Genomic DNA, 25,613 nt, shown 5'->3' with positions numbered 1-25,613 from the left:
CTTTTTCTACTAGTATATTAAACTAACAGATCTAGTCTTTGTGATGATATGTTCAATTTTCTTTCCGTATATAAGAACAATATTTTGTTAATACTGTGGAATTTGTTTTCCAAAAGAGGTGTTTGTATATATACTGTATATACAGGGTTGTCCAAAAATAGGTGGACAGAAAATAATATTTATTTTGATTTATATATAAAATTATCTTTACTAACACAAGCATAACATCGACAATTACATTTTATTCTGAACAATAATACAAAAGCCCTTAAATTTTATCAACGCAGGTACTCAAACTGTTTTCCATTACAATTTGCACAGCTTTGAAGTCTGCCTCTTACGCTTCGACAAACATTTTTGCACAAGTCTCTTTGGGTATTAATTTCTTGAAATGCATCTCTTATGTAATTTTTCAAATCTCTGACACTTTTTGGTATTCGACTATAAACTTTGTCCTTGAGTACTCCCCAAAAGAAAAAAAATCCATTGGGGTCAAGTTTGGTGAACGTTCCGGCCAATCAATTGGGCCTCTTCGGCAAATCCATTTATTAGGAAATGTTTCATCAAGATACTCGCGGACTACTCTTGAATGATGTGGAGGGGCCCCATCTTGTTGGAAATAAAGGTCATTTGAATTAGGCTGTTGCTGTAACTGGGGAACAACTTGATTCATTAGAATTTTGAGATACTTATCTCCTGTGACGGTTCTATCAAAAAATATTGGTCCTAAAACACCAAAACTTGAAATTCCACCCCAAACATTGACACCAGGCTCATTTAGTTGTTGCTCTAAATGTTAAATGAGTGTTCTCATTATACCAATAAACCAGTAAATACAATTATGTCTGTTAATATGGCCAGATAAATTGAAAGAAGCTTCATCACTCCACATAATGTTATCTAACATTTTCTTCAATTTCGTTAAGCATAATCTCATTAAACTGCAGCCGCCTGTCTGGATCATCCTCCAATACACCTAGAATTAGACCTGGACGAAAAGCTTTACACCCAATAGATTTCAGCATTCGCATAACAGATGCTCCTGAAATTCCTAATTCTAAAGAGGCTCTTCTGGTGGACTTTTTTGGACTTTTTTGGACTCAAAACAAATGTTTCAGCAATACGTTGTTTATTATTTTCTGTACAGGCTGTTTTGGGTCAACCAGTTTTTGGAGCATTAAGGATTGAGCCAGTGGCATTGAATTTGTCACGAGTGCTGTAAATGGTTTGTCTCTTTGGGGTTTGAGTACCAAATGTTCCAACCCAATTTTCTGTAACAGTTTCAGCACTTTCAGATTTACATTATTTGCCATTATGGGTTATCTGAATTATCTGATAAGAAAATAGATTTGGTGGAGATTCACCTGTGAAAACTGGATCTGTGAAACTGACTCAGTTGCCGTTAGCAACCAATCAGATTCAACATTTCATTTTCAAAGAGTCTGTGAAGAATGAAAAGTGGAATCTGATTGGTTTCTAAGGGCAACTGAGTCAGTTTCACTTTACACTATATTTAACTAATCTCCCCCTTCATAACCCTATTTCACATACTGTCCACCTACTTTTGGACCACACGGTATATACAGTATCTATCTATCCATCTATCTATCTATATACATGTATATATATATATATATATATATATATAGCAAAGAAACAGCCCTGGAAAGAGACAGACGGGCAAAGAGACAGACGGGCAAAGAGACAGACGGACAAAGAGACAGACGGACAAAGAGACGGACCTGGAAAGAGACCGGGAAAGAGACAGATGATGATAGAGACAGACGAGGAAAGAGACAGACAGGCAAAGAGACAGACCTGGAAAGAGACGGACCTGGAAAGAGACAGCCCTGGAAAGAGACAGATGGGCAAAGCGACAGCCGGGCAAAGAGACAGATGCCCAAAGAGACAGACAAGCAAAGAGACAGACCTGGAAAGAGACAGACGGACAAAGAGACAGACCTGGAAAGAGACAGATGGAGAAAGAGATAGACGGAGAAAGAGAAAGACAGAAAGACACACACATAGAGACAGACAGAGATAGAGAGAGACAGACAGATACAGTGATTGAGACAGACTGATACAAATACAGACAAAGAGATAGAAACAGACAGACAGAGACAGACAAGGAAAGAGACAGACAGAGAGACAGACAGACAAACAGACAACGACACACAGACAGATACTGGGAGAGAGACAGTTACTATCCCGGGCTACGCCTGGGTACTGCAGCTAGTATGTATATTATATATATATATATATATATATATATATATAGATATATATATATATATCTATATATATATATATATATATATATATATATATATCTATATATATATATATATATATATATATATATATATATATATATATATATATATATATATATATATACACATACATCCATACACACATACACACGTTTTTTCCCTACATTTATGTAGACCATGTTTTCCCTCTCCTATATTTACACACTATGTTGTGACTTTTCTGTGCGGCCTCAAGCTTAATTGAATCCACCTGAATGTGGGTGATTACCTACCTGATGAATGGTGGATTTCTATGTCACCGTAGATATGAGTAAGGATCCTGCTCTGTTTTTAGACTTTTTTGTGAAGATGTTGAAATAAAGTGGTTTTTTTATGTATTTTTTCGTGGGATTGCTGGAATCTTTCTTCCTGTTTTGTGGACTACGCTCCTCCGATGACCAGTTGTTTTTTCTTTCCGTGCTTCCCTTGCCTCCTGCCTGGATCTGAATTTCAAGTGGAACGTCGGAGAAGTACTTTTTTCATGAACCATTAGCACACTCACTGAGGCTTTAGCATTGTGTGAAATGGCACCATAAATGTCTTTCTTTATTTTTCTGCTGATACTTAAAAATCAAATAGCAGATTGCACTAGTTACGTAGCAATAGCTCTTTTATATGGTTGCATCTTATTTGATATTTCGGCTATAATCCTATATACAGTATAGGCTTTATCACTTAGTACTCTTGGACTACTTAAAGGGGACCCATGTAAAAAAAAAAAAATAACCTGGAGATTAAACCCATAGTTTTACATGACAGGTTCCCTTAAGAAAAATGCAATGAAAAGATGTGCTGTGCAGACTCTAATTCGTTTCTAATATAATTCAAGGTTGAAAACGAACTCTCAAATTCTTAGCACAAATAACACAAATTCACTATAAAATAATATAAAGTTCCAAAGGAACACTAAATCTAGACATGGAAACAGGATTAAACATATTATCCACATCAGTCTTCGAACTTTTTTTATGTACAGGTGCATCTCAATAAATTAGAATATCAAAAAGTTTATTTATTTCAATAATTCAATACAAAAAGGAAACACATATTATATAGAGTCATTACACACAGAAGGATCTATTTCATATGTTTATATCTGTTAATGTTGATGATTATGGCTTATAGCCAATGAAAACCTAAAAGTCATTATCTCAGAAGATTAGAATAATTACCACAAAATACCTGAAAAGGCTTCCTAAGCTTGATTGGCCATCAAACTCGCCTGACCTAAACCCCATAGATTCTATGGGGTATTGTGAAGGGGAAGATGAGAGACACCAGACCCAACAATGCAGAGCTGAAGGCTGCTATCAAAGTAACCTGGGCTTCTATAACATCTCAGCAGTGCCACAGGCTGGTCGCCTCCATGCCACGCCGCATTGATGCAGTGATTCAAGCAAAAATAGCCCCGACCAAGTATTGAGGCATTTACTGTACAGACGTTTCAGTAGGCCCCAACATTTCTGAATTTAAAATCATTTTTTCAGTTGGTCTTATATAATATTCTAATCTTCTGAGATAATGACTTTTTGGTTTTCATTGGCTGTAAGCCATAATCATCAACATTAACAGAAATAAACACTTGAAATAGATCCCTCTGTGTGTAATAACTAAATAATATGTTTCCCTTTTTTGTATTGAATTACTGAAATAAATTAACTTTTTGATGATATTATAATTTATTGAGATGCACCTTTATCTAGGAAACCCCTGGATAGAACAGAAGTGTTTATTCCATACTTGAAGTTTGTAGTGTTTTAGCTAAGAGTTACCTAAGAGCTGGGTTTACTTAAGGGCAAGGGTTTATAATTATTGAATATTCTGTGTACAGAGCAGAGTGGGAGAACTCCTGGTGTAGAATTTGGCTATGTGCACACCCTGCAGATTTGGTGCAGAAATTTTCTGCATCAAGTCTGCACCTTCTTGCAGAAAAACACACCAAAACGCATATGGCTTTGGTGCTTTTCTGGTGCTGTTTTTCTCCATGCTATTTTTAGTGAAGTCAATGGCTGGAAGGGCTATAAACGGAGATAAAAAACCTAGCAAAAATTGTCATGCTGCAGATTTGTTCTGCACCAAATCTGCAAGGAAAGAAAAGCAGCATGCGCACAGTACTTCAGAAATCTCATAAAGCTCTTGCTGAAGCCTGGCTGTGCATTGCAGAGTTCTTGCTGAAGCTCAGTGGTAGATTACAGTGTTCTTACTGAAGCTGGGCTTTGCTTTTACATAGCTCTTGGTGAAGCCTGCCATCTATTACAGAGTTCTTGCTGAAGTGGGGCTGTGAATTACTGAGTTCTTGCTGAATCCTGGCTTCAATTACAGAGTTCTTGCTGAAGACTAATGGTGCATTACAGTATTCCTGCTGAAACCTAACTCTGACTTACAGAGTTCCTGCTGAAGCTTGGTTGTACATTACAGAGTCCTTGCTGAAGCCTGGCTGTGCATTAGAGTTCCTGCTGAAGCGTAGCTATTACAGCGTTTTTGCTGAAGCCTGGCTGTACATTACAGAGTTCTTGTTTAAGCCAGGCTGTGTATTGCAGAGTTCTTTTTTAAGCCAGGCTGTGTATTACAGAGTTCTTGCTGAAGTCTGGCTGTGCAAGATAGAGTTATGGCTGAAGCCTGGCTGTCCATTAAATAATTATTGCTGAAGTCTGGCTGTGCATTACAAAGTCCTTGTTGAAGCCTAACTGTCCATTACAGAGTCCTTGCAAAGCCTGGCTGTGCATTACAGAGATCTTGCTGAAGCTTGACTGTACTTTGCAGAGTCCTGACTGAAGTCCAGCTGTGCATTAGAGAGTTCTTGCTGAAGTCTGGCTTAACATCACAGAGTTCTTGCTGAAGCCTGGCTGTACATTACAGAGTTCTTGCTGAAGCTTGGCTATACATTAGAGAGTTCTTGCTGAAGCTTGGCTATACATTAGAGAATTCTTGCTGAAGCTTGGCTATACATTAGAGAGTTCTTGCTGAAGCTTGGCTATACATTAGAGAGTTCTTGCTGAAGCTTGGCTATACATTAGAGAGTTCTTGCTGAAGCTTGGTTGTACATTACAGAGTTCTTGCTGAAGCTTGGCTATACATTAGAGAGTTCTTGCTGAAGCTTGGCTGTACATTACAGAATTATTGCTGAAGCTTGGCTATACATTACAGAGTTCTTGCTGAAGCTTGGCTATACATTAGAGAGTTCTTGCTGCAGCTCAGTTGCATATTACAGAGTTCTTGCTGAAGTCTGACTTAACCTTACAGAGCTATGGCTGAAGCTCAGCTGTGCATTACAGTTTCTGACATTTTACTTTGAATACAATGGGCATCCAACAAAGATAATTACTATGGTTATGTCCAATGTTATACAACTATATCCTACATTAATTCTTAGGGGTTAAATATATTTTATATGAGGGAATATTAAGATGAATTGCAAAGGGACTAAACAACAGTCTATATAAAAACTGAAGGTTATCAGTGCGTGTGAGCAAATCAATTCAGTGCAAATTAAATTCAAGTAAATTTTTATTAAATTTACAGATCCAGGCATTGTGCATTTCGATTCATGATGAACCCCTCCAAAAAATGCTCCCTGACTTTGCACACATTTCAGAATATTGCATCAGTCACAGAAGGCTTAAATGACCTCAGCTGCAACTGTTTGGGCCCTAAAACATAGGATACATTCTCCAGACAGTAATGTGATGTACAACTGCAGTTAAAAAGAGTATTTTAGTCTATGAATAATACAGAAATTCAATTGATAAGAGAAGAGAGATAATCAGTTATCAGCAGCAGTTCCAGTTTGATTAATCAGTCATATCACATAGTTGACATCTGTTTTTCTACATTTGAATTAATCAATCACACTTTTTTGTATTATTTATAATGCACTAGAAAGCAGCATCAAGCCGTTACGGTCAACCTCACAAAGTGTGTGTCCTACAAGTAATTTTTTTTGTACTTATAGTCAAATTTTTGTATGTGTACCTACCTAGCATTTCTTATCAAGTCATTTTTGGTAAATGGGATCAACATTGTTAAAAAAAAAGAATAGAAAAAAAGGTTTAAAAAATGTCAAGAGTTAACTATTCAAATTGACAATCGTACACACTAAACCTACAATAATCTGATGCCTACTATCACAGTTTGCTTTGTATATGTTTCTACCTACCTAGTATTTCATGGTACTATAGGAGGTGGTCACGTTCACCCCCACCCCTATTGTGCTATGATAGAGATCTATATTGTAAATGTGTTTGAAATATTATAATGCACTGCTGCTTGCAAAATGCTGTTCCTTGATGGAGCACAGCCAAGACCGTGCAGCGAATGCTGCCACCTAGCTTGACCCCCCCAATAATGTCAAGAATATGTTTATGTAATGTTTTATGTAATGCAAATATATTGATGTAGGTTTCAGTAGAAGTAAACAGTGTTGGACTCTTCCCGATATGGCGGGGGTTCGGAGTCAGGAGGAGAGGTGTGACAGTTGGACAATAGGCTGGTTAAAAAGACAGGCCTGGTAAGGAATCAGTTCTACATGAGAATTCATGGACTAAAGATATAGTATGAACTGTAGGCCTGTCAGGGAACCTGGAGTTATCCTCGTAAGGTCTGGAGCCTACAGCTCTCTCTGACAGGCTTAGAGAGTCGAAGTGACTAGACAGCCGTTGGGGCAGAGAAGCAGACAGCGGTGGAGCACAGGTACCCGGTAGCTTACGAACCAGTTTCAAGATCACAGGGATAGGCTGAGAGAGAGTTCCCCAAAAACAAATACAATAGAACTGTAGGAGTGAGGCCATGTCTGTCATAACGGTGAGAAGGAAAATAAACCGTTCAAGTTATGTTTGTCAAAAGAACTCCTGTGCAACTTGTTTTACTACTGTGTCTACAACGGGGATTGGCTGCAAGGTGATGGATACCACCCTGAGGAGTACAGTGCCATACACCACATCTAAAGTGATTCACACACAGACTCTTTCTGGGGTAGAATTGCAGGGCCCTCACGGACCGATGTCCGTACCTTCCTACAGTACATTTTGTTTTACAAGGGTTGATTAAATTGTTTTTAAAAGGTTGTTAAATGTTTTATCATAGTGTTGTATAAAAAGTATGGAAGAATACAAGGTGACAATGGCAATTGACATGGTAATGTAAAAGAAAAAAAATTACATGACTAACAATATGGGAGTGACTAACAGCAACAGAAGCATCACCATTAGTGCTACCAACTCCAGCAGTCCAAGTACCAGTACTATCAAACACAGCTACAATTGGCCTCCTTTGCTTTGGCAAATGAATTAATGAAGAGTAAAGGGGGCTTTACACGCTACGATATCGTTAATGTTCGGTCGCCGGGGTCAAGTTGTTAGTGACGCACATCCGGCGTCATTAACGATATCGCAGCATGTGACACTGACCAGCGACCTTAAGCGACCTCAAAAATGGTGAAAATCATTCACCATGGAGAGGTCGTCCCAAACTCAAAAATCGGTAAGGGTTGTTTATCCAGGTGGTTCATCGCTCATGCGGCAGCACACATCGCTATGTGTGACACCGCAGGAGCGAGGAACGTCTCCTTAGCTGCCGCCGGCCACAATGAGGAAGGAAGGAGGTGGGTGGGATGTTTCTTCCTGCTCATCTCCGCCCCTCCGCTTTGATTGGCCGGCCGCTTAGTGACGTTGCGGTGACGTCGCTGTGATGCCGAACGTCCCTCCCCCTTGAAGGAGGGATTGTTCGGCAGTCACAGCGCCGACGCCGACCAGGTAAGTATGTGTGACACTGCCGTAGCGATAATGTTCGCTACGGCAGCGATCACAAACAATCGCATGCACGCCGGGGGCGGGTACTTACACGCTCGCTATCACTACAAATTGCTAGTGATATCACTACCGTGTAAAGCCCCCTTAAGTTTGTGGGGATTAAGGAATATTTGGCACATCACTTAAGATGATGTTACCTCTGACAGCGACACTATCTTTTTCAGTCAGTGTTCTGAAAAGAACAGTCTGTCAGATCACAAGTGACATTTTTAATTTAAAGAAATACGAACACTGTATTATTAAATGGTCTTTTGGCTACATACTTACATAGATTAAAAAAAGAACTAGGTCCTGCTAGTTCAATTTTCCTCCACCAATTATATATTTCATCACTAAATCATTTATAACCGACAATGTTGTGTGTAGTAAGGAAAAAACAACCTTGGAGCTGGAATTGATCCAGTGGCCTAAGGATATCTGCACCTTCTCTACAGTCCTCTGCTCTACCAGCTGAGCTATCAAAGGGACTAAAGGCCCCATTACACGCAACGACATCGCTAACGAGATGTCGTTGGGGTCACGGAATTCATGACGCACATCCGGTATCGTTAGCGACGTCGTTGCGTGTGACACGTACGAACGACCGCTAACGATCACAAATACTCATCTTATCGTTGATCGTTGACACGTCGTTCTAATCCCAAATATCGTTGCTGGTGCTGGATGCAGGTTGTTCATCGTTCATGAAGCAGCACACATCGCTACGTGTGACACCCCAGGAACGACGAACAACACCTTACCTGCGTCCTCCGGCACCGAGGTGTGCATCACTTTCTTTCAGCTGCTCTCCACCACTCCGCTTGTATTGGAAGGCTGCCGTGTGTCATCGCTGTGACGCCGCACAAACCGCCCCCTTAAAAAGGAGGGAGTTCGCCGGCCACAGCGACGTTGCTAGGCAGGTAAGTCCGTGTGATGAGGACTAACGATATTGTGCGCCATGGGCAGCGATTTGCCAGTGACGCACAAACGACAGGGGCGGGTGCTTTCACTGTGTGTGCTGCGTGAAAAGCCCCCTTAATGCTATGGCAATTCATTATCCATTGATATGCTGAGGTCATTTTAACATTACTAAGTTTGTGTTTAAGATCTTCAAAGGGGATGGATTTAATCATATCTTCTCTGATTTCCAGGGACAGGACAGGACTTGAACTCATCAGCTTGTGAGCTTTTTGTCCATAGGCAGCAGTTCTACCATTGAACCACTGCCTATTGGATTTAGTCCTAGGAAACCTTAGCCTGTCACACATTATTTCAGGGCAATTAGAAGTTGTGCAGTATAGCGACTCATGGATAATCGATTTTTAACTAATTGAATATTTTTGAAAAATTCCATCAACCTGGTGAATTCAACCATCAAAAGATTTGATCATCTCTAAAGCTATGACAATAATAAACATACAATTTATACAATTTTACAACTTGTGCCACAAAATAAATGTTTTCAGAGAGATTAAAACATTAAAGTATAAAAAGCCCTTTCACTCGTTTCAATTTCCCCATGTTTTTGGCAGTGCTTCACGATGAAAACAATTGGAAAAAATAACACGAATTAGTGCAAAATACTTACAACTTACCACTTCTTCATGAGTTGCATTTTCAACATTAATGCCATTAACCTGAAAGTAAAAAGACTTTTGTATTTAGCGTAATTTTGCTTGGTAATCATCCTTATAATCTATTTATAGGATGCAAACAGCATCTACTAAGTGTATAATCTAGCCAAACCCTCTGCCAAAATATGCATTATGTACAGATGGTTATGCACTTCTTTCCTCATGGTAATTATTTACTAAGACTGGTATGTGTGATTTTTTTTTGTTTGTTTTTTTATTGTTGTTGCCACTATTTGTTACAATGCATCTATTCTTTTTTAGTGCCAACTAAAAATGTTTTAACTAATTAAAAAAGTAAATATGAAAAACAATGAATGAAAGTTAAGCAGCTTTAATACTACGTATAAATTGCTTTTAAGTTTTTAAGACACCTCTTTGCTGTTAGTGAACTAACATTTTTGTGTCAATTGCTGCTTTCTGTTATGTATTATGTGTTTTAAACACTGTTTGTGATTCACTGTAATATATTGAAATTTTCAGAAGGGGTGTGTGCCAGTGTTCTCTACATTTATTTATACTTTGAAAATATATGCTAGAATGTATGATCTCGACATGAAAAAAACACTCCAGCGTAGTTGTTTTTTTTAAGCTCTGGAGTGGTGCTTTTAAAGGGAACCTGTCAGATGCAATATGCACCCAGAACCACGAGCAGTTCTGGGTCCATATTGCTAATCCCTGCCTAACCGTTACTGTATATACTAGCACAAATAAAGAGATGCTTACAAAAAGTATTTCTAAGTTCTTTCATAATATGCTAATTAGGCCAGGTACTAGTTGCAAGGGCACTATTTCCTGCGCTCATCCCACCCTCTTAGCATGTTAGCACACCCACAGGGGTGTACTAATATGCTATATTCAGGACCCGTGGAAGCACTTTGCCTTAGTGCGAAATAGCCGTTGTCCGGCGTGCCTGCACTCCCCTCTCCCCTTACATGTTGTAACTTGTTTACAAAAAGTTATTAAAACTGCAAAATCCCACCGTGAAGTGCCACCCTTCTTTCTTCTCTGGATATGCTATAAGCAGTATCACCAGCAGTGGCGTGCGTACCTGTGTCTGCTGTCACCGCTGAACAGACATCAACGGCACTACCGTTCATGTGCACTAGACCTCTCCGAAGCAGAGAAACGTACACCCGGCTTCATACTGCGCATGACCGGACGTGCCAGGACTTCTGATCAGCGGTAACAGCGGACACAGGTACGCACATCACTGCTGATGATGCTGCATTGGATAACATGTTAATACGCCCCTGTGGGCGTGCTAACATGCTAAGAGGGTGGAATGAATGCAGGAAATAATGCCCATGGAAATAGTCCCTCCACTCATTAGCATCTCATAAAGGATCTTTAGAAATACGTTTTCTAAAGTTCTCTTTATCTATGCTACTACCTACAGGGACGGTTAGGCAGGGATTAGAAATATACACCCAGAACTGCTCGTGGTTCTGGGTGCATATTGCACCTGACAAGTTCACTTTAACCTAAGGTACTGGTCCCCAGTCTTAGGCCTCGGTCACATGAGCGTATGAATTGGACAAGTGCACTGTGAGAAAATCTCAGATTCTGGAAGATAAAAAAGTCACAATTGGATGCTAAAATTGGTGAGACTTGCCAATACAAGTCAATGGGTTTGAGAAAAAAACAGACTCCACACAAACAGCACACGGACCATCCCAGTGACGTCCGTTTTTTACGGATAAATTACAATTCTGTAGCATAGAACACTGTAAATTGTCTGGTAAATGACTGTAAATGAATAATAGTTGCTGAGAAAAAACAGATTGCGCACGGACAGCACATGGATGACAAGTGAGAAAAAAATCATCCTACTTTTCTGGATGAAAATGGGACCAATTTTTAATACGCTTTTATGACTCTGGCCTTATACTCACCCCCCGGGGTCTTCACCTATCTTCAGCATTGCATCGGTCCCTGTGCACCATCTTGTGGCAGTAACTTTTGACTGGCCGGAAGTCAGAAGTTATGTCACAACATCTCAATGTCTAGTCCATGAGAGCCATATAGAAGCAAGAACGAGGTTCTCGTGGACTTGCATTGAGTTGTGACCTCCCACTCATCCATGAAATACTGGAGTGATCCGACAGAACACAAACTGCAGAAGACCATCTGGAGTGGTGCCAATAACAGCTGGAGACACCGGGAATTCTTGCATTGCACTTGGACCAATGATATTCAGTGAGGAAGAGAAGATGGTCAGCTTTTTTCTCATCCAGATTCTGGATGAGAGAAAAGTTACAGCATGCTGCAATTGTCAGCGAGAGATGTGTCAATGGCACCCATATAAGTCTATGGGTGCGAGAGAAACATCGGACTGCACTCGGATGATATCTGAGTGCAGTGCTATAATCGCATCAGCTGACAATGGAGGAGATGGAGAAATCCTCTCCTCCACAGCTGTGATCTGATTGCAGAATCAGATCACAGTTGCATGACACTCGGCTCACCCTGGCTGCACAGCGGGAGCTGAGGGTCATTACCCTATCCGATGCATTTGCATTGGATGCCATGCAATCATGTGAATCCAGCCTAAAGGGCACTTTACACGCAGTGATATCACTATCGATATCGCAAGTGAGCGTACCCGCCCCCGTCGGTTATGCATCACGGGCAAATCGCTGCCCGTGGCGCACAACATCGCTAAGAACGGTCACATGTACTTACCTTCCCTTCGACGTCGCTGTGGCCGGCGAACCGCCTCCTTTCTAAGGGGGCAGTTCGTGCGGCGTCACAGCGTCGTCACTAAGCGGCCACCCAATAGAAGCGGAGGGGTGGAGATGAGCGGGCATAACATCCCGCCCACCTCCTTTCTTCCTCATTGCCGGCGGCCGCAGGTACGGTGATGCTCCTCGTTCCTGCGGTGTCACACATAGCGATTTGTGCTGCTGCAGGAACGATAAACAACCTGTGTCCTGCAGCAGCAACGATAAATGGGATTAGAACGACGTGTCAACGATCAACGATAAGGTAAGTAATTTTGATCGTTAACGGTCGTTCATGCGTTTCACACGCAACGACATCGCTAAAGAGGCCGGGTGTGCGTCACGAATTCCGTGACCCCAACGACATCTCGTTAGCTATGTCGTTGCGTGTAAAGCGGCTTTAAGAGTAGGGACAAGAACTTAGATTTAAAGCACCACTCTGGCAGAAAAATAAAAAACTAAAACACTGTAGTGGTGCTTCTAAAAGAGCATTATATTACTTCAGGTAAAGAATGACAAAGCTTAAGGGTCTATGTTTTCTCGATTTTTCGCTATGTAGCCTGATTGGCAGTTGCAGAATATACTGAACAACCCTTATGATGCAGTCAATTTTCATTTATGATTTTTCTTCCTTTTTTCTAAGAGACATAATTTTTTTATTTTTGCTTCCATATGGCTTGTATTTTGGATGATACAAGAAATACTTTGAGTGAAATAATTCATTTTGCTAAACCAAATACTGCAAAACAGGAAAAATCTCCAAGTGTAGTGAAACAGACAAAAAGTGCAATTCAAACATTGCTTTTTAGGGTTTTGTTTTCCAATATTTGTTCTGTGGTAAAAACGACCTGGCATGATAAGTGCTTAGGTCAATAGACTTATGGGGCAATACTAAAATTGTCCAGTTTTTTTTTTTTTATATCACAGGTAAAAAAAAAAAAATCAAAAATTTGTGAAACTTTTTTTTGGCTTGTGTTGCCTTTTTTGGGGACCCGTTCCTATTTGTTTCCTTTAATAGAGATGTATGAAGGCTTGCTTTTTTGCGGTGTGAGCTCACGGTAATATTGATATGAACTGGCGATTAATATGACACTTTGGTCACTTCTTATCTTTTTGTCTCATTGTTGAAACATAAAAAACAGCAATTTTGTAATTTTACATTTTTCTCGGTTTTACAAGTTGTGCCAGAAATAAATATACGCTGTTTACTAATTTGTTAATTAATTAGTTATTTTATATAGATAGAAATAGATCGATCTGACTTTTATGCACTGTGTGATAGAACATTTGTGTATCTTTTATATATAATTTTTAAACACTTTATTATTTTTCATCCCTTTATCTATGAACATGGATCATCTGATCACTTGTATTACACTGAACAAAAATATAAATGCAACACTTTTGTTTTTGCTCCCATTTTTTATAAGATGAACTCTAAGATCTAAGACTTTTATGGAGATCTTTTTCTCTCAAATATTGTTCACAAATTTGTCTAAATCTGTGTTGCTGAGCACTTCTGTTTTAGGCCTGTTTCACTCGTCAATGAAAAACATAGACGTTTTTCACTGACGTGTAAAAAACGCATATGTCCCTCCATGTGCCTTGAATTCACTTCACATGTGGGTTATCTATGTGCTATCCGTGATCCGTGATTGCACATGGAGATAAACTCACCTGTCCCCGCTCCTGCTGTCCATGATGCTGAACTTTCCCAGATGCTGCCTTCGGCCGCCGCTGTGTAACCTCTGCAGCTACTTCCAGGTCAGCTGTGCCATGCATAACAGCAATATGCCGGGCAGAAAGCAGCAGCCTGCAGAGGCCGGAGAGAGCGTTGCTGGAGACAGGTGGGTATAAAAATCATTTTATTTTCAATGTACGTGTTTTTCTGGTACGTTTTTCACAGCTCACACCATAGTGTGGTCCGTGGGGCATCAGTGACACCAGAAAAACAACAGACATGTCTCCGTGCGGAAATCACAGACATGTGTGTACACCGCACGGAGACACGGTGAGTGAAAAATCACTGATGTGTGTGCAGACCCATTGAATTTAATGGGTCTGCGTATGTCCATGATTCTGGTACGTATAAAAATTAGCACATACGTACCAGAGTCACTGACGTGTGAAAGCGGCCTTACCAAGATAATCCATCCACCTCACAGGTGTGACATATCAAGATGCTATTTAGATAGCATGATTATTGCACAGGTGGCTTTACACGCAACGACATCGCTAACGAGATGTCGTTGGGATCACGGAATTCGTGACGCACATCCGGCCTCGTTAGCGACATCATTGCATGTGAAACGCACGAACGACCACTAAAGGTCAAAATTACTGACCTAAGCGTTGATTGTTGACACGTCGTTCTAATCCCAAATATCACGAGGAACAACATCGTATCTGCGGCCGCCGGCAATGAGGAAGGAAGGAGGTGGGCGGGATGTTACGGCATCTCCGCCCTTCCGCTTCGATTGGGCGACCGCTTAGTGACGCCGAACGAACCTCCCCCTTAGAAAGGAGGCGGTTCGACGGCCACAGCAATGTCGTTAGGAAGGTAAGTACATGTGATGGGTGTTAGCGATCTTGTGCGCCACGGGCAGCGATATGCCTGTGACGCACAACCGGTGGGGGCGGGTGCTTTCACCAGCGACATCACTAGCGATGTCCCTGTGTGTAAAGTGGCCTTTAGGCTGACCACACTAAAATGCCACTCTAAAATGTGCAGTTTTTTTACACAAAACAATGCCACAGATATCACAAATTTTGATGGAGCATGTAATTATCATCCTGACTGCAGGAATGTCCACCAGAGCTGTTGATTGTGAATTGAATAATTTCTGTACCATAAGCAGTTTCCAAAGGTGTTTCAGAGACTTTGGCAGTACATCTAAGCAGTCTCACAACTGCAGACCCCGTGCAACCACACCAACCCAGGACCTCCACATCCAGCATCTTCACCTTCAACATCATCTGAAACCAGCCACCTGGACAGCGGCTGCACCAATAGGTTTGTATAACAAAAGAATTTCTGCACAAACTGTCAGAAACTGTCACAGAGAACCTCCTTTGCTGCTCGCCATCCTAATCGGGGTCTCCATTTGACTACAGTTTGTTGCTGTAACTGACTTAAGTGGGCAAGAGCTCGCATTCAATGGCATCTGGAACTTTGGATAGATGTTCTCCTAAAGGATGAATCTTGGATTTCACTGTTTAGGGTAGATGAGCACCAACAACTCTTATGCAACTGCATAAAAATATTAAATCTTTATTGAGAATAGAATAAAAAATATAAATATATACCTAAGATGTCTCAAAAAACAAGACCCCCCCAAAAAAGGGCAGATGGAATATTTTATACATCTAGCCAAACCCCCTGTACAGTGTTAATCAATCAATTAGAACCGGACCAATAAATATAGTGTAGCGCTCCATGGGGCAGACGGTTAACCTATTCTTCGCCGGCCAAGTAATACCAGTCGCTTGCTATGATGGGCTCCGTCAAACCTGAACCTGTTTAGAGATCAGTCTGGTTTGGTGTTCGGTGGGTTCCTTCCTTGTAACGCCTATGCAGTGGATCCCCTGGCTTGAAGGTACGAGGGCACCCTGGGTTTCACGAGTAGAACTCTTGTCCCTACATGAAGGTGCCGCGGTTCCACTGTTGGGTCTGAAGTCATCCAAGGCCCCGAATCCTATATGGCACTGTGCTCTAGGGCGCTTTGTGGCCAGGAAAGCTTTAAACTTTCCCCGTCCAGGCAGATTCTGGAAAACCAATGTGGAGTATGATCTTCCCTAGGGTCCTGCCGCCCAGAGTGGCGTCGATTCCCAGGGGAGCAGATACACTGTCCCCATGGCAACCGTGTGAACTTCTCCTCCTTCCCACCGGAGCACCTGTAAGATGCGACTGCTCTATTCCTCTCCTGCTGGAGAACTCTCTAACTGTTGTGTTGTCTCCTGACTCCCCCTGCTTGCTGTACCTCCCCCTCCCAGCTTCTAAGCTAGTGGTACTGGGGCCCCTGTGTGAGGGCATCCTGTAAATGCCACTCTGTAGGCCACCCCTTTATTACCCTACCCTAGCCAAGTCCCCAGTGGGAACAGGGCAACCTGATGTGTATTTGAGTGTGTAAGTGGTTAAACCGGGACTGACCTCTTCAGGATCCGGGTTTAGTATTACACTCAAATTTAGGTGCAATACTCTGTGGCAGGCGACTGAAGCTTCAAGGGCAACACAATAGCAATACATATAACTACACAGGATGTGTGGGACACCATTGTACTTTCCTCTTGCTGATTCCCTTTGTAAGTTATCCTCGTGCCACTAAGGGACCTTTTTCATATTTATGTGTTTTATAATAATTTTATTCATTGATATAGCGTTAATAATTCCACAGCGCTTTACATACATTGGTAATACTGTCACCATTGAGGCTCACAACCTAGAGTCCCCGTCTGTATGTCTTTGGAGTGTGGTAGGAAACAGAGGAAACCCACGCAAACACGGGGAGAACATACAAACAGATGGTGTCCTTGGTGGGATGTGAACCCAGGACCCCAGCGCTGCAAGACTGCAGTGCTAACCACTGAGCCACCGTGCCTCCCTTGTTTAACATATTATGGACACACTTGAGTCTTTAATTTATGATAGTTTCTTATTTTCTCATATTGATGTTAAAAATGTAGTTATATGTATTGCTATCTATATTTATTGGTCTGGTTCTAATTGATTGATTAACACTGTACATGGGGTTCGGCTAGGTGTTCCCAATATTCCATCTGCCCTTTTTTGGGGGGTCTTGTTTTTTTGAGATATCTTTTGTATATATTTATACTTTTTATTCTATTCTCAAGAAAGATTTAATATTTTTATGCAGTTGCATAAGAGTTGTTGGTGTTCATATGCAGTGTGGTCAGTGTTCCAACTTTTGAGTTTGTGATATAGGTGTTGCTCAGGGTAGATGGCAGACTGCATGTATGGCCTCATGTGGATGAGCTGAAGTAAATGTTGTGAATAGAGATGAGCGATGATCGAGGTTCGCCAATTTCATGTTCGAGAGATTTTGGGGGGTGCTCGAACTCGAGCTTTTTGCTAAAAGCTTGACAGTTCGAGTTACGTTCGAGAACGGTTCGATAACCAAAAGCGTGGCTTTTCACAGCTACAGTGTGCAGAGAGCCATCACTGGCAGCCTGTGGTACGCTGGTAACCAAGATAAATATCGGGTATCCAAGCAAAGTGCTTTGCTTGGTAACCCGATATTTACCCTGGTTATGTGTGCAGGGAGCCGACACTTAGCCGCTGGGCTCCGCCCCCTCCTGCACTCGGCATGTACACACACACACTCACACTCACCTGTCCCCAGCCATGCAGTCCCCGGCACTGACGTCCTCAGTGCCACATGGCCCCACTAGGCTCCGCCGACTTTGCACTCTGCCGCCCGCACACATGGCCCCACTAGGCTCCACCCACTTTGCACTCCGCCGCCCGCACACAAGGCCCCGCTAGGCTCCACCCACTTTGCACTCCGCCGCCCGAACACATGGCCCCGCTAGGCTCCACCCACTTTGCACTCCGCCGCCCGCACACATGGCCCCCCTAGGCTCCACCCACTTCGCACTCCGCCGCCCGCACACATGGCCCCGCTTGGTTCCACCCACCTCGCACTCCGCACACATGGCCCCGCTTGGCTCCACCCACCTCGCACTCCGCACACATTACCCCGCTTAGCTCCACCCACCTCGCACTCCGCACACATGGCCCTGCTTGGCTCTACCGAACTCGCATTTCGCACACATTATCCCGCTTAGCTCCACCCACCTCGCACTCCGCACACATGGCCCCGCTTGGCTCCACCCACCTCGCACTCCGCACACATTGCCCCGCTTGGCTCCACCCACGTCGCACTCCACACACATTACCCAGCTTAGCTCCACCCACCTCGCACACATGGTCCCGCTCGGCTTACCTGCGGTGATGAAGTCCTGCCCTCCCGACCTCAGCGCTCTCACTGTCCTCCATGGCTGCTGCTTCACATTTCCTCTCGGTGCCGACCCGAGACTGTGACTAGCGGTGATGTCACAGGCTCCCGCGATACTTGGCTGTGAAGGCAGCGGTCATTGAAGTCAGTGACAGCTCTGCTGTCAGCAGTGCAGGAGATCGTCACCGCAGGTAATGTACCTCGCTCCTGACAGCAGCACTTGTCATGCCCTGCAGTGACCTAGGCTGACCTATTGATGTTAGCTCAGTTCACTGCATTGCTCTCCCAGCCAATGGTGAACATTCTGTTCTTCATTGACAGGGACAGTGACTATGGTATGGATCACCGTGGGAACCCCTTGGATTACAGCAGACCTGCATTTGTTTTTCTAATAAATTGGTGAAAGAGGGAATATGTTGAGGAGTGTTTTTTCAAATAAAAATGTGTTTGTCGTCTATTTTTTTTATTACTGACTGGATTGGTGATGTCGGGTATCTGATAGACGCCTGACATCACCAACCCCAGGGCTTGATGCCAGGTGACATTACACATCTGGCATCAACCCCATATATTACCCCATTTGCCACCGCACCAGGGCGCGGGATGAGCTGGGGTGAAGCACCAGGATTGGCGCATCTAATGGATGCGCCACTTCTGGGGCGGCTGCGTCCTGCTATTTTTAGGCTGGGGAGGGTACAATAACCATGGACCTCCCTAGTCTGAGAATATCAGACCCCAGCTGTCTGCTTTACCTTGGCTGGTGATCCAATTTTGGGGGGACCCCACGTGTTTCTTTTTCTTAATTATTTATGTAATTTAAAATAACAGAGTAGGGTCCCCTCAGTTTTGGATTACCAGCCAAGATGAAGCTGCCAGCTGTGGTCTGCAGGCTGCAGCCATCTGCTTTACCCTAGCTGGCTACAAAAATAGGGGGAACCCCACGTCATTTTTTTTATAAATTTATTTTTTACAAAATGCAGGAGAGTGGGACATGAGGTGTCTTTCTGCCATTATAATGACAGAAAAGACTGATATGAAGTGTACAAGCACAGGAAAATCACCAGAGCGCTCTACGCTGTGAAAAGCAGTAGAAAATGGCACTGAAGTGAACATGTGACCGTCTCATGTAGGTTGAAGCTATGGATCCTGGGTAAATTTATGTATTTTTCCTCCTTCAGTTTTTTGCAGTACGCAAAAAAACGGAAGGCACACGGATGACAAACAGATATCATACGGACCGTCTACAGAACGGAAACGGATGTCACACAGATGCACCCGTGAAAAAAACGGACCGTTTTTTGCGGACCGCAAAAACGGATCGGTCGTGTGAATGTAGTCTTATTCTGATCTGCCGTTTATAAACAGCAGGCAGAAATAAGTGAATAGCGCCCCCCAGCGTCAGAAAATCTCTGGGGTTTCAGGGGGTAGCTGAGACTCTGGAGATCATGATTAAGGCCGGTATTTCCGGTCCCCGCTCACGTGATCACCGGTATACACCGTATACCGATGATCACGTTACAGTAAATGACAGCTCCGGTAAAACATTATTTATCTCCCATCTGGCATGAACAAACAGATGGGAGATAAATCTCCTCCCCGGTCCCCTCCGGTCCCCCAGTGTCACAAAAGTGCCCCCCCCCGACCCACTCCCGGAAATCCAAGATGGCCACGCGCACAGCAGCGCGCCGGCCACATTCACCCTACTTCTCTGATTTCTGTCGCATGTGCCATGACACATGCAACAGAAAACTCCTCCCCAGGCCCTGCCAGGTCACCCCCTATAACCCCACTGGTGTTCCCCGGTGTCCCACGGTACCTGTGCAGCGTTGATCCCCCGTGGCCCCCTCCTTCACAATAGACGCTGCTGCATGCACAGAGCGTCTGTCAGCTCAGCTTCCTGTGTTCAGACACAGTGAGTGGTGGTAACCATGCATCTGTAAGCTACTGCAATGCCCTGCTCATGAGGTAAGGAACATAGTTGATCAGGAGAGCTATGACATTTCCAAATGGAGGTATTTGATTTTATAGTTGCCCTGCTGAATGACTACCAAACATGAGAGTCCGTTATATGCCACAAGAAAACATGTCTAAATAGCAAGCTCTGTTGTTTAGTATTCATTCAGCAGGATAACTGGACATAAAGGGGGATTCCATCTCCAAGATCCTATCCCCAATATATCGTAGGTGGAATAGCAATAATATCAGCAAATACCAATATTTGGAAATGTAGAATAGTTCTCCTGATTAGGCATGCCCTTACCTCATGAGCAGGGCATTGCAGCTTTGGTAGCAACAGTTACGACATGGACTCTGCTGCTGTGGACCCGGGGAGAGTGGGTGCAGATTCATTGCACCCACACTCCTCACATGGAGGGTCTGCACTCCTAGAAAATGGGGGATACATTCCCTGAGCGTGTCCCCCCATATTCTAGACTGTCCAGAGTCATCGTGGGACCCCCTTATTTACTTTTCCTTACAATAAATTGGTGAAAGAGGGAATGTTTTGGGGAGTGTTTTTTCAAATACATTTTTTTTGTCTATTTGTTTTGTTAGTACTGACAGTTTGTGATGTTGGGTATGTGATAGACGCCATGACATCACAAACTGCTGGGCTTGATGTCAGGTGACCTTACAGCTAGTATCAACCCCATTTATTACCCAGTTTGTCACTGCACCAGGGCACGGGATGAGCTGGGGTGAAGCGCCAGGATTGGCACATCTAGTGGATGCGCCCCTTCTGGGGCGCCTGCGGCCTACTATTTTTAGGCTGTGAAGGGCCAATAACTATGGACCTTCCCACCCTGAGAATACCAGACCACAGCTGTCCGCTTTACCTTGGCTGGTGAACCAATTTGGGGGGGACCCTACTTTTTTTTTGTAATTATTAATATTTATAAAATACTTATAAAAAAAGAGCCTGGGGTGACCTCCACATTGGATCCCCAACCACGGTAAAGCTGCCAGCTGTGGTTTTCAGGCTACAGCCTTTTGCTTTACACTAGCTGGCTATCAAAAATGGGGGGACCCAACGTCATTTTTTTTTAAACTATTTTTTTTAAATAAAATAAATAATGGGCTTCCCTGTATTTTGGTTGCCAGCACTGTGATGTCCAGCAATCAAAATACAGGGAAGCCCTTTTTTTTTAGTTATTTAAATAAATAATTAAAAAAAATGTATATGGGCCCCCACTGCAGTTTTTGTATTGCTAGCTAAGGGTAATCCAAGCAGCTACTAGCTCCTAACCCCCACTGCTTGGTGTTACCTTCACTGGCAAAGGAAAATCCAGAGAAGCATTTTTTATTTTTTTGCCAAAAAACTACAAAACAAATTACCTGAGCTTCGCCATATTTTTGTATGCTAGCCAGGTACAGCAGGCAGGTACAGGCTGCCCCCAACCCCCAGCTGCCTATTTGTACCTGGCTGGGAACTAAAAATATAGGGAAGCTCTTTTTTTAATTATTTCATGAATTTCATGAAATAATTAAAAAAAAAAAATGACGTAGGCTTCGCCCCATTTTTGTGTCCAGCCGGGTACAACTAGGCAGCTGGGGATTGGATCCACAGCACAGGTTAGCCTGAGCTTTCTGGGCCCCTCTGCTGCGAATTGCAGTCCGCAGCCGCCCCAGGAAATGGCGCTCTCATAGAAGCGCCATCTTCTGGCGCTGTATCCAACTCTTCCAGCTGCCCTGATGCTGGTGGCTCGCTGGGTAATAATGATTTCAGTTGATAATATACAGCTACCCTAACCCCATTATTACCCAGCGAACCACCCGTCACCAGGGCAGCAGAAAGAGTTGGATACAGCGCCAGAAGATGGCGCTTCTATGAAAGCGCCATTTTCTGGGATGGCTGCGGACTGCAATTCGCAGCAGAGGGGCCCAGAAAGCTCAGGCCAACCTGTGCTGCGGATTCCAGTCCCCAGCTGCCTAGTTATACCTGGCTGGACACCAAAATATGGCAAAGCCCACGTCATTTGTTTTTTAATTACTTCATGAAATTCATTAAATAATAAAAAAAGGGCTTCCCTATATTTTTGGATCCCAGCCGGGTACAAATAGGCAGCTGGGGGTTGGGGCAGCCCGTAGCTGCCTGCTGTACATGGCTAGCATGCAAAAATATGGCGAAGCCCACATAATTTTTTTTTGTGGGGGGTAAAAAACTTCTGCATACAGTCCTGGATGGAGTATGCTGAGCCTTGTAGTTCTGCAGCTGCTGTCTGTCTGTATGGAGGAGAGCAGACAGCAGATGTAGAATGACAAGGCTCAGCATGCTCTATTCACTAGTGTATGCAGGAGAGCAGACAGCAGCTGCAGAACTACAAGGCTCAGCATACTCCATCCAGGACTGTATGCAGGAGTTTTTTGCACACCAAAAAAATGACGTGGGCTTCACCATATTTTTGTATGCTAGCCGAGTACAGCAGGCACCTACGGGCTGCCCCCAACCCCCATCTGCCTATTTGTACCCGGCTGGGAACCAAAAATATAGGGAAGCCTGTTTTTTTTAATTATTTCACTTATTTCATTAAATAATTAAAAAACAAATAACGTGGGCTTCGCCCAATTTTTGTGTCCAGCCGAGTACAACTAGGCAGCTGGGGATTGGAATCCGCAGCACAGGTTAGCCCGAGGTTTCTGGGCGCCTCTGCTGCGAATTGCAATCCGCAGCCGCCCCAGAAAATGGCGCTTTCATAGAAGCACCATCATCTGGTGCTGTATCCAACTCTTTCAGCTGCCCTGGTGACGGTGGCTTGCTGGGTAATAATGAGTTAATACTAGCTTTGTTTTACTAGCTAGTATTAAGTCAGAGATTCTTAATGTCAGGAGTTTGACCCGGCCATTAAGAATCTCCAATAAAGGGTTAAAAAAAAAGACACCACACAGAGAAAAAATACTTTAATAGAAATAAATACACAGACACACTTAGAGACTGCATGTTTATTACTCCCTTTTATCCCTCCATGATCCATGGTTTTCTGTCTTCTTTCTCCTTCAGCCCATGCAGCTCTGCTCCACCAGCAGCACTGCATGTGAGGAAGACGATGCTGCTCCCCGTGCAGGCTTTTCACTCCGTGAGTGATCAGTGCTGCTGGCTGTTAGCGGTAACGTCACCACTGACAGACGGGTTGCCATAGCAATGGTACTCCGATCACGTGATTCCCGGTGCCGCTGCGGTTGTTAGCGGTGACGTCACTGCTAATAGGCGCATTGCTATAGCAACGGTGATCTCCGTTATTTACCGGCTGTGTCAGCTGGTCAATAATGGAACGGGGAAGCAGAACGGGGAGTCGACCGTGTGCCAGAGCATGTCGCCGGTACACGGCGATACACAAACGTGCACCATGTACCGGAGAGATGCAATGACAGGACCTAGCATGACGTCAAAGCCATGTGACCAGTGAGATAATAGACACGTGACTGGTCACATGCTATTTTGACGTCACAATAGGTCCTGTTATCACTGCTGGTTACCGGGAGGATGCAGCGATTATCCGATGGAAAAGCTGCGGGAGACAGAGTGCAGGATGCATCGCGGGGACAGGTAAGTGTTATGGCAATGTTTATTAACTGTATGTTTACATTTATAATGTGTTTTTATGTGTTTGTGATTGCCTCCCATTGTTTCCTATGGGGTTCGAGAGTTCGACTAACGGTTCGACGAACGGTTCGTCGAATGGGGCACTGTTCGGCGAACCGTACCGAACTCGAACTCTAGGGGGGTGGCTCATCTCTAGTTGGGAATCAAATATATAGCCTGTGGTGGTGGTGGGGTTATGGTATAAACAGGCATATGTTATGGACAATGAGAAGAGGTGCCTTTTATTGCTGCCACTTTGAACAGATATACTGTAATGAGATCCTGAGCCCATTGTTGTGCCATTCTTCTACTACAATTAACTGATTTTGCAGTATGATGATGCACGGCTCCATGTTGCAAGGATCTGTACACAATTCCTGGAAGCTGAAAACATCCCAGTTCTTACATGGCAGCATACTCCCCGGATATGTCACCCTTTGAGCTTGTTTGGGATGCTTTGCATTGGCGTATACGACAGCGTGTTCAAATTCCTGCCAATATCCAGCAACTTTGCACCATCATTGAAGATGAGTGGACCAACATTACACAGGCCACGATCAACAACCTGATCACCTCTGCAAATGAGATGTGTTGCACTACGTGAGTCAAATGGTGGTCACACCAGATACTGACTGGTTTTCTGAGTCCCCTCGACTACCCTAAGGCTATGTCCGCACGTTGCTTTTTACCTGCTTTTTTGCTGCTTTTTCAACTGCAGCGTTTAATGCCAAAATGGATGTGTTCTGCTTTTCAAGCAAAGTCTATGGAATTTGGGTTTCTTGTCCGCACTTTGTTGTTCAAACTGCAGCCTTTTTGTTGCAGAACTTTGGTCAAAAACTCAGCTTTGCAATTCAAAACACAAATGGCAAAAACAACTGACATGTCAATTGTTTTTGCCATTTTGGTTTTGCACTGCAAAGCTGAGTTTTTGACCAAAGTTCTGCAACAAAAAGGCTGCAGTTTGAACTGCATAGTGCGGACAAGAAACCCAAATTCCATAGACTTTGCTTGAAAAGCAGAACACAACCATTTTGGCATTAAACGCTGCAGTTGAAAAAGCAGCAAAAAAGCAGGTAAAAAGCAGGTAAAAAGCAACGTGCGGACATAGCCTAATACTATAAAGAGTGGCCTTTTATTTTAGCCAGCCTAAGGCACACATGTGCAATAATCATGCACTTTAATCAGCATCTTGATATGCCACACCTGTGAGGTGAATGGATTATCTCAGCAAAGAAGAACTCACTAACACAGATTTAGACAAATTTGTGAAATAAATTTGAGAGAAAAAAGTTTTTTGTGTATAATAAAAAAGTATTAGATCTTAGGGGTACTTTGCACACTGCGGCATCGCTAGCCGATTGTAGCGATGCGGAGAGCGATAGTCCCCGCCCCCGTCGCAGATGCGATATCTTGTGATAGCTGATGTAGAGAACATTATCCCTACAGCAGCTTCACATGCACTTACCTGCACTGTGACGTCGCTCTGGCAGACGACTCGCCTGCTTCCTAAGGGGGGCGGGTCGTGCGGCGCCATAGCGACGTCACACGGCAGGCAGCCAATAGAAGCGGAGGGGCGGAGATGAGTGGGACGTAAACATCCCGCCCACC

General features: G+C 43.4%; 1 protein-coding gene across 2 annotated transcripts in view; it reads right to left on the bottom strand.

Annotated features, from left to right (window-relative positions):
• The window catches only part of SNTG2 (syntrophin gamma 2), an 873,134-nt gene that overhangs the window by 367,326 nt on the left and 480,195 nt on the right, over positions 1 to 25,613 (bottom strand). Inside the window, exon 6 of one of the 2 annotated variants that reach the window (XM_075341061.1) lies at positions 9,694 to 9,735. In XM_075341061.1, the coding sequence (XP_075197176.1) occupies positions 9,694 to 9,735 (42 nt within the window). The remainder of the gene's footprint in view (positions 1 to 9,693; positions 9,736 to 25,613) is intronic. The other variant, XM_075341060.1, reaches the window with a different exon arrangement.

The sequence above is a fragment of the Anomaloglossus baeobatrachus genome, chromosome 3 (assembly GCF_048569485.1).
Source record: "Anomaloglossus baeobatrachus isolate aAnoBae1 chromosome 3, aAnoBae1.hap1, whole genome shotgun sequence".
NCBI lineage: Eukaryota > Metazoa > Chordata > Amphibia > Anura > Aromobatidae > Anomaloglossus > Anomaloglossus baeobatrachus.
This window is presented reverse-complemented; position numbering and strand designations above follow the sequence as displayed.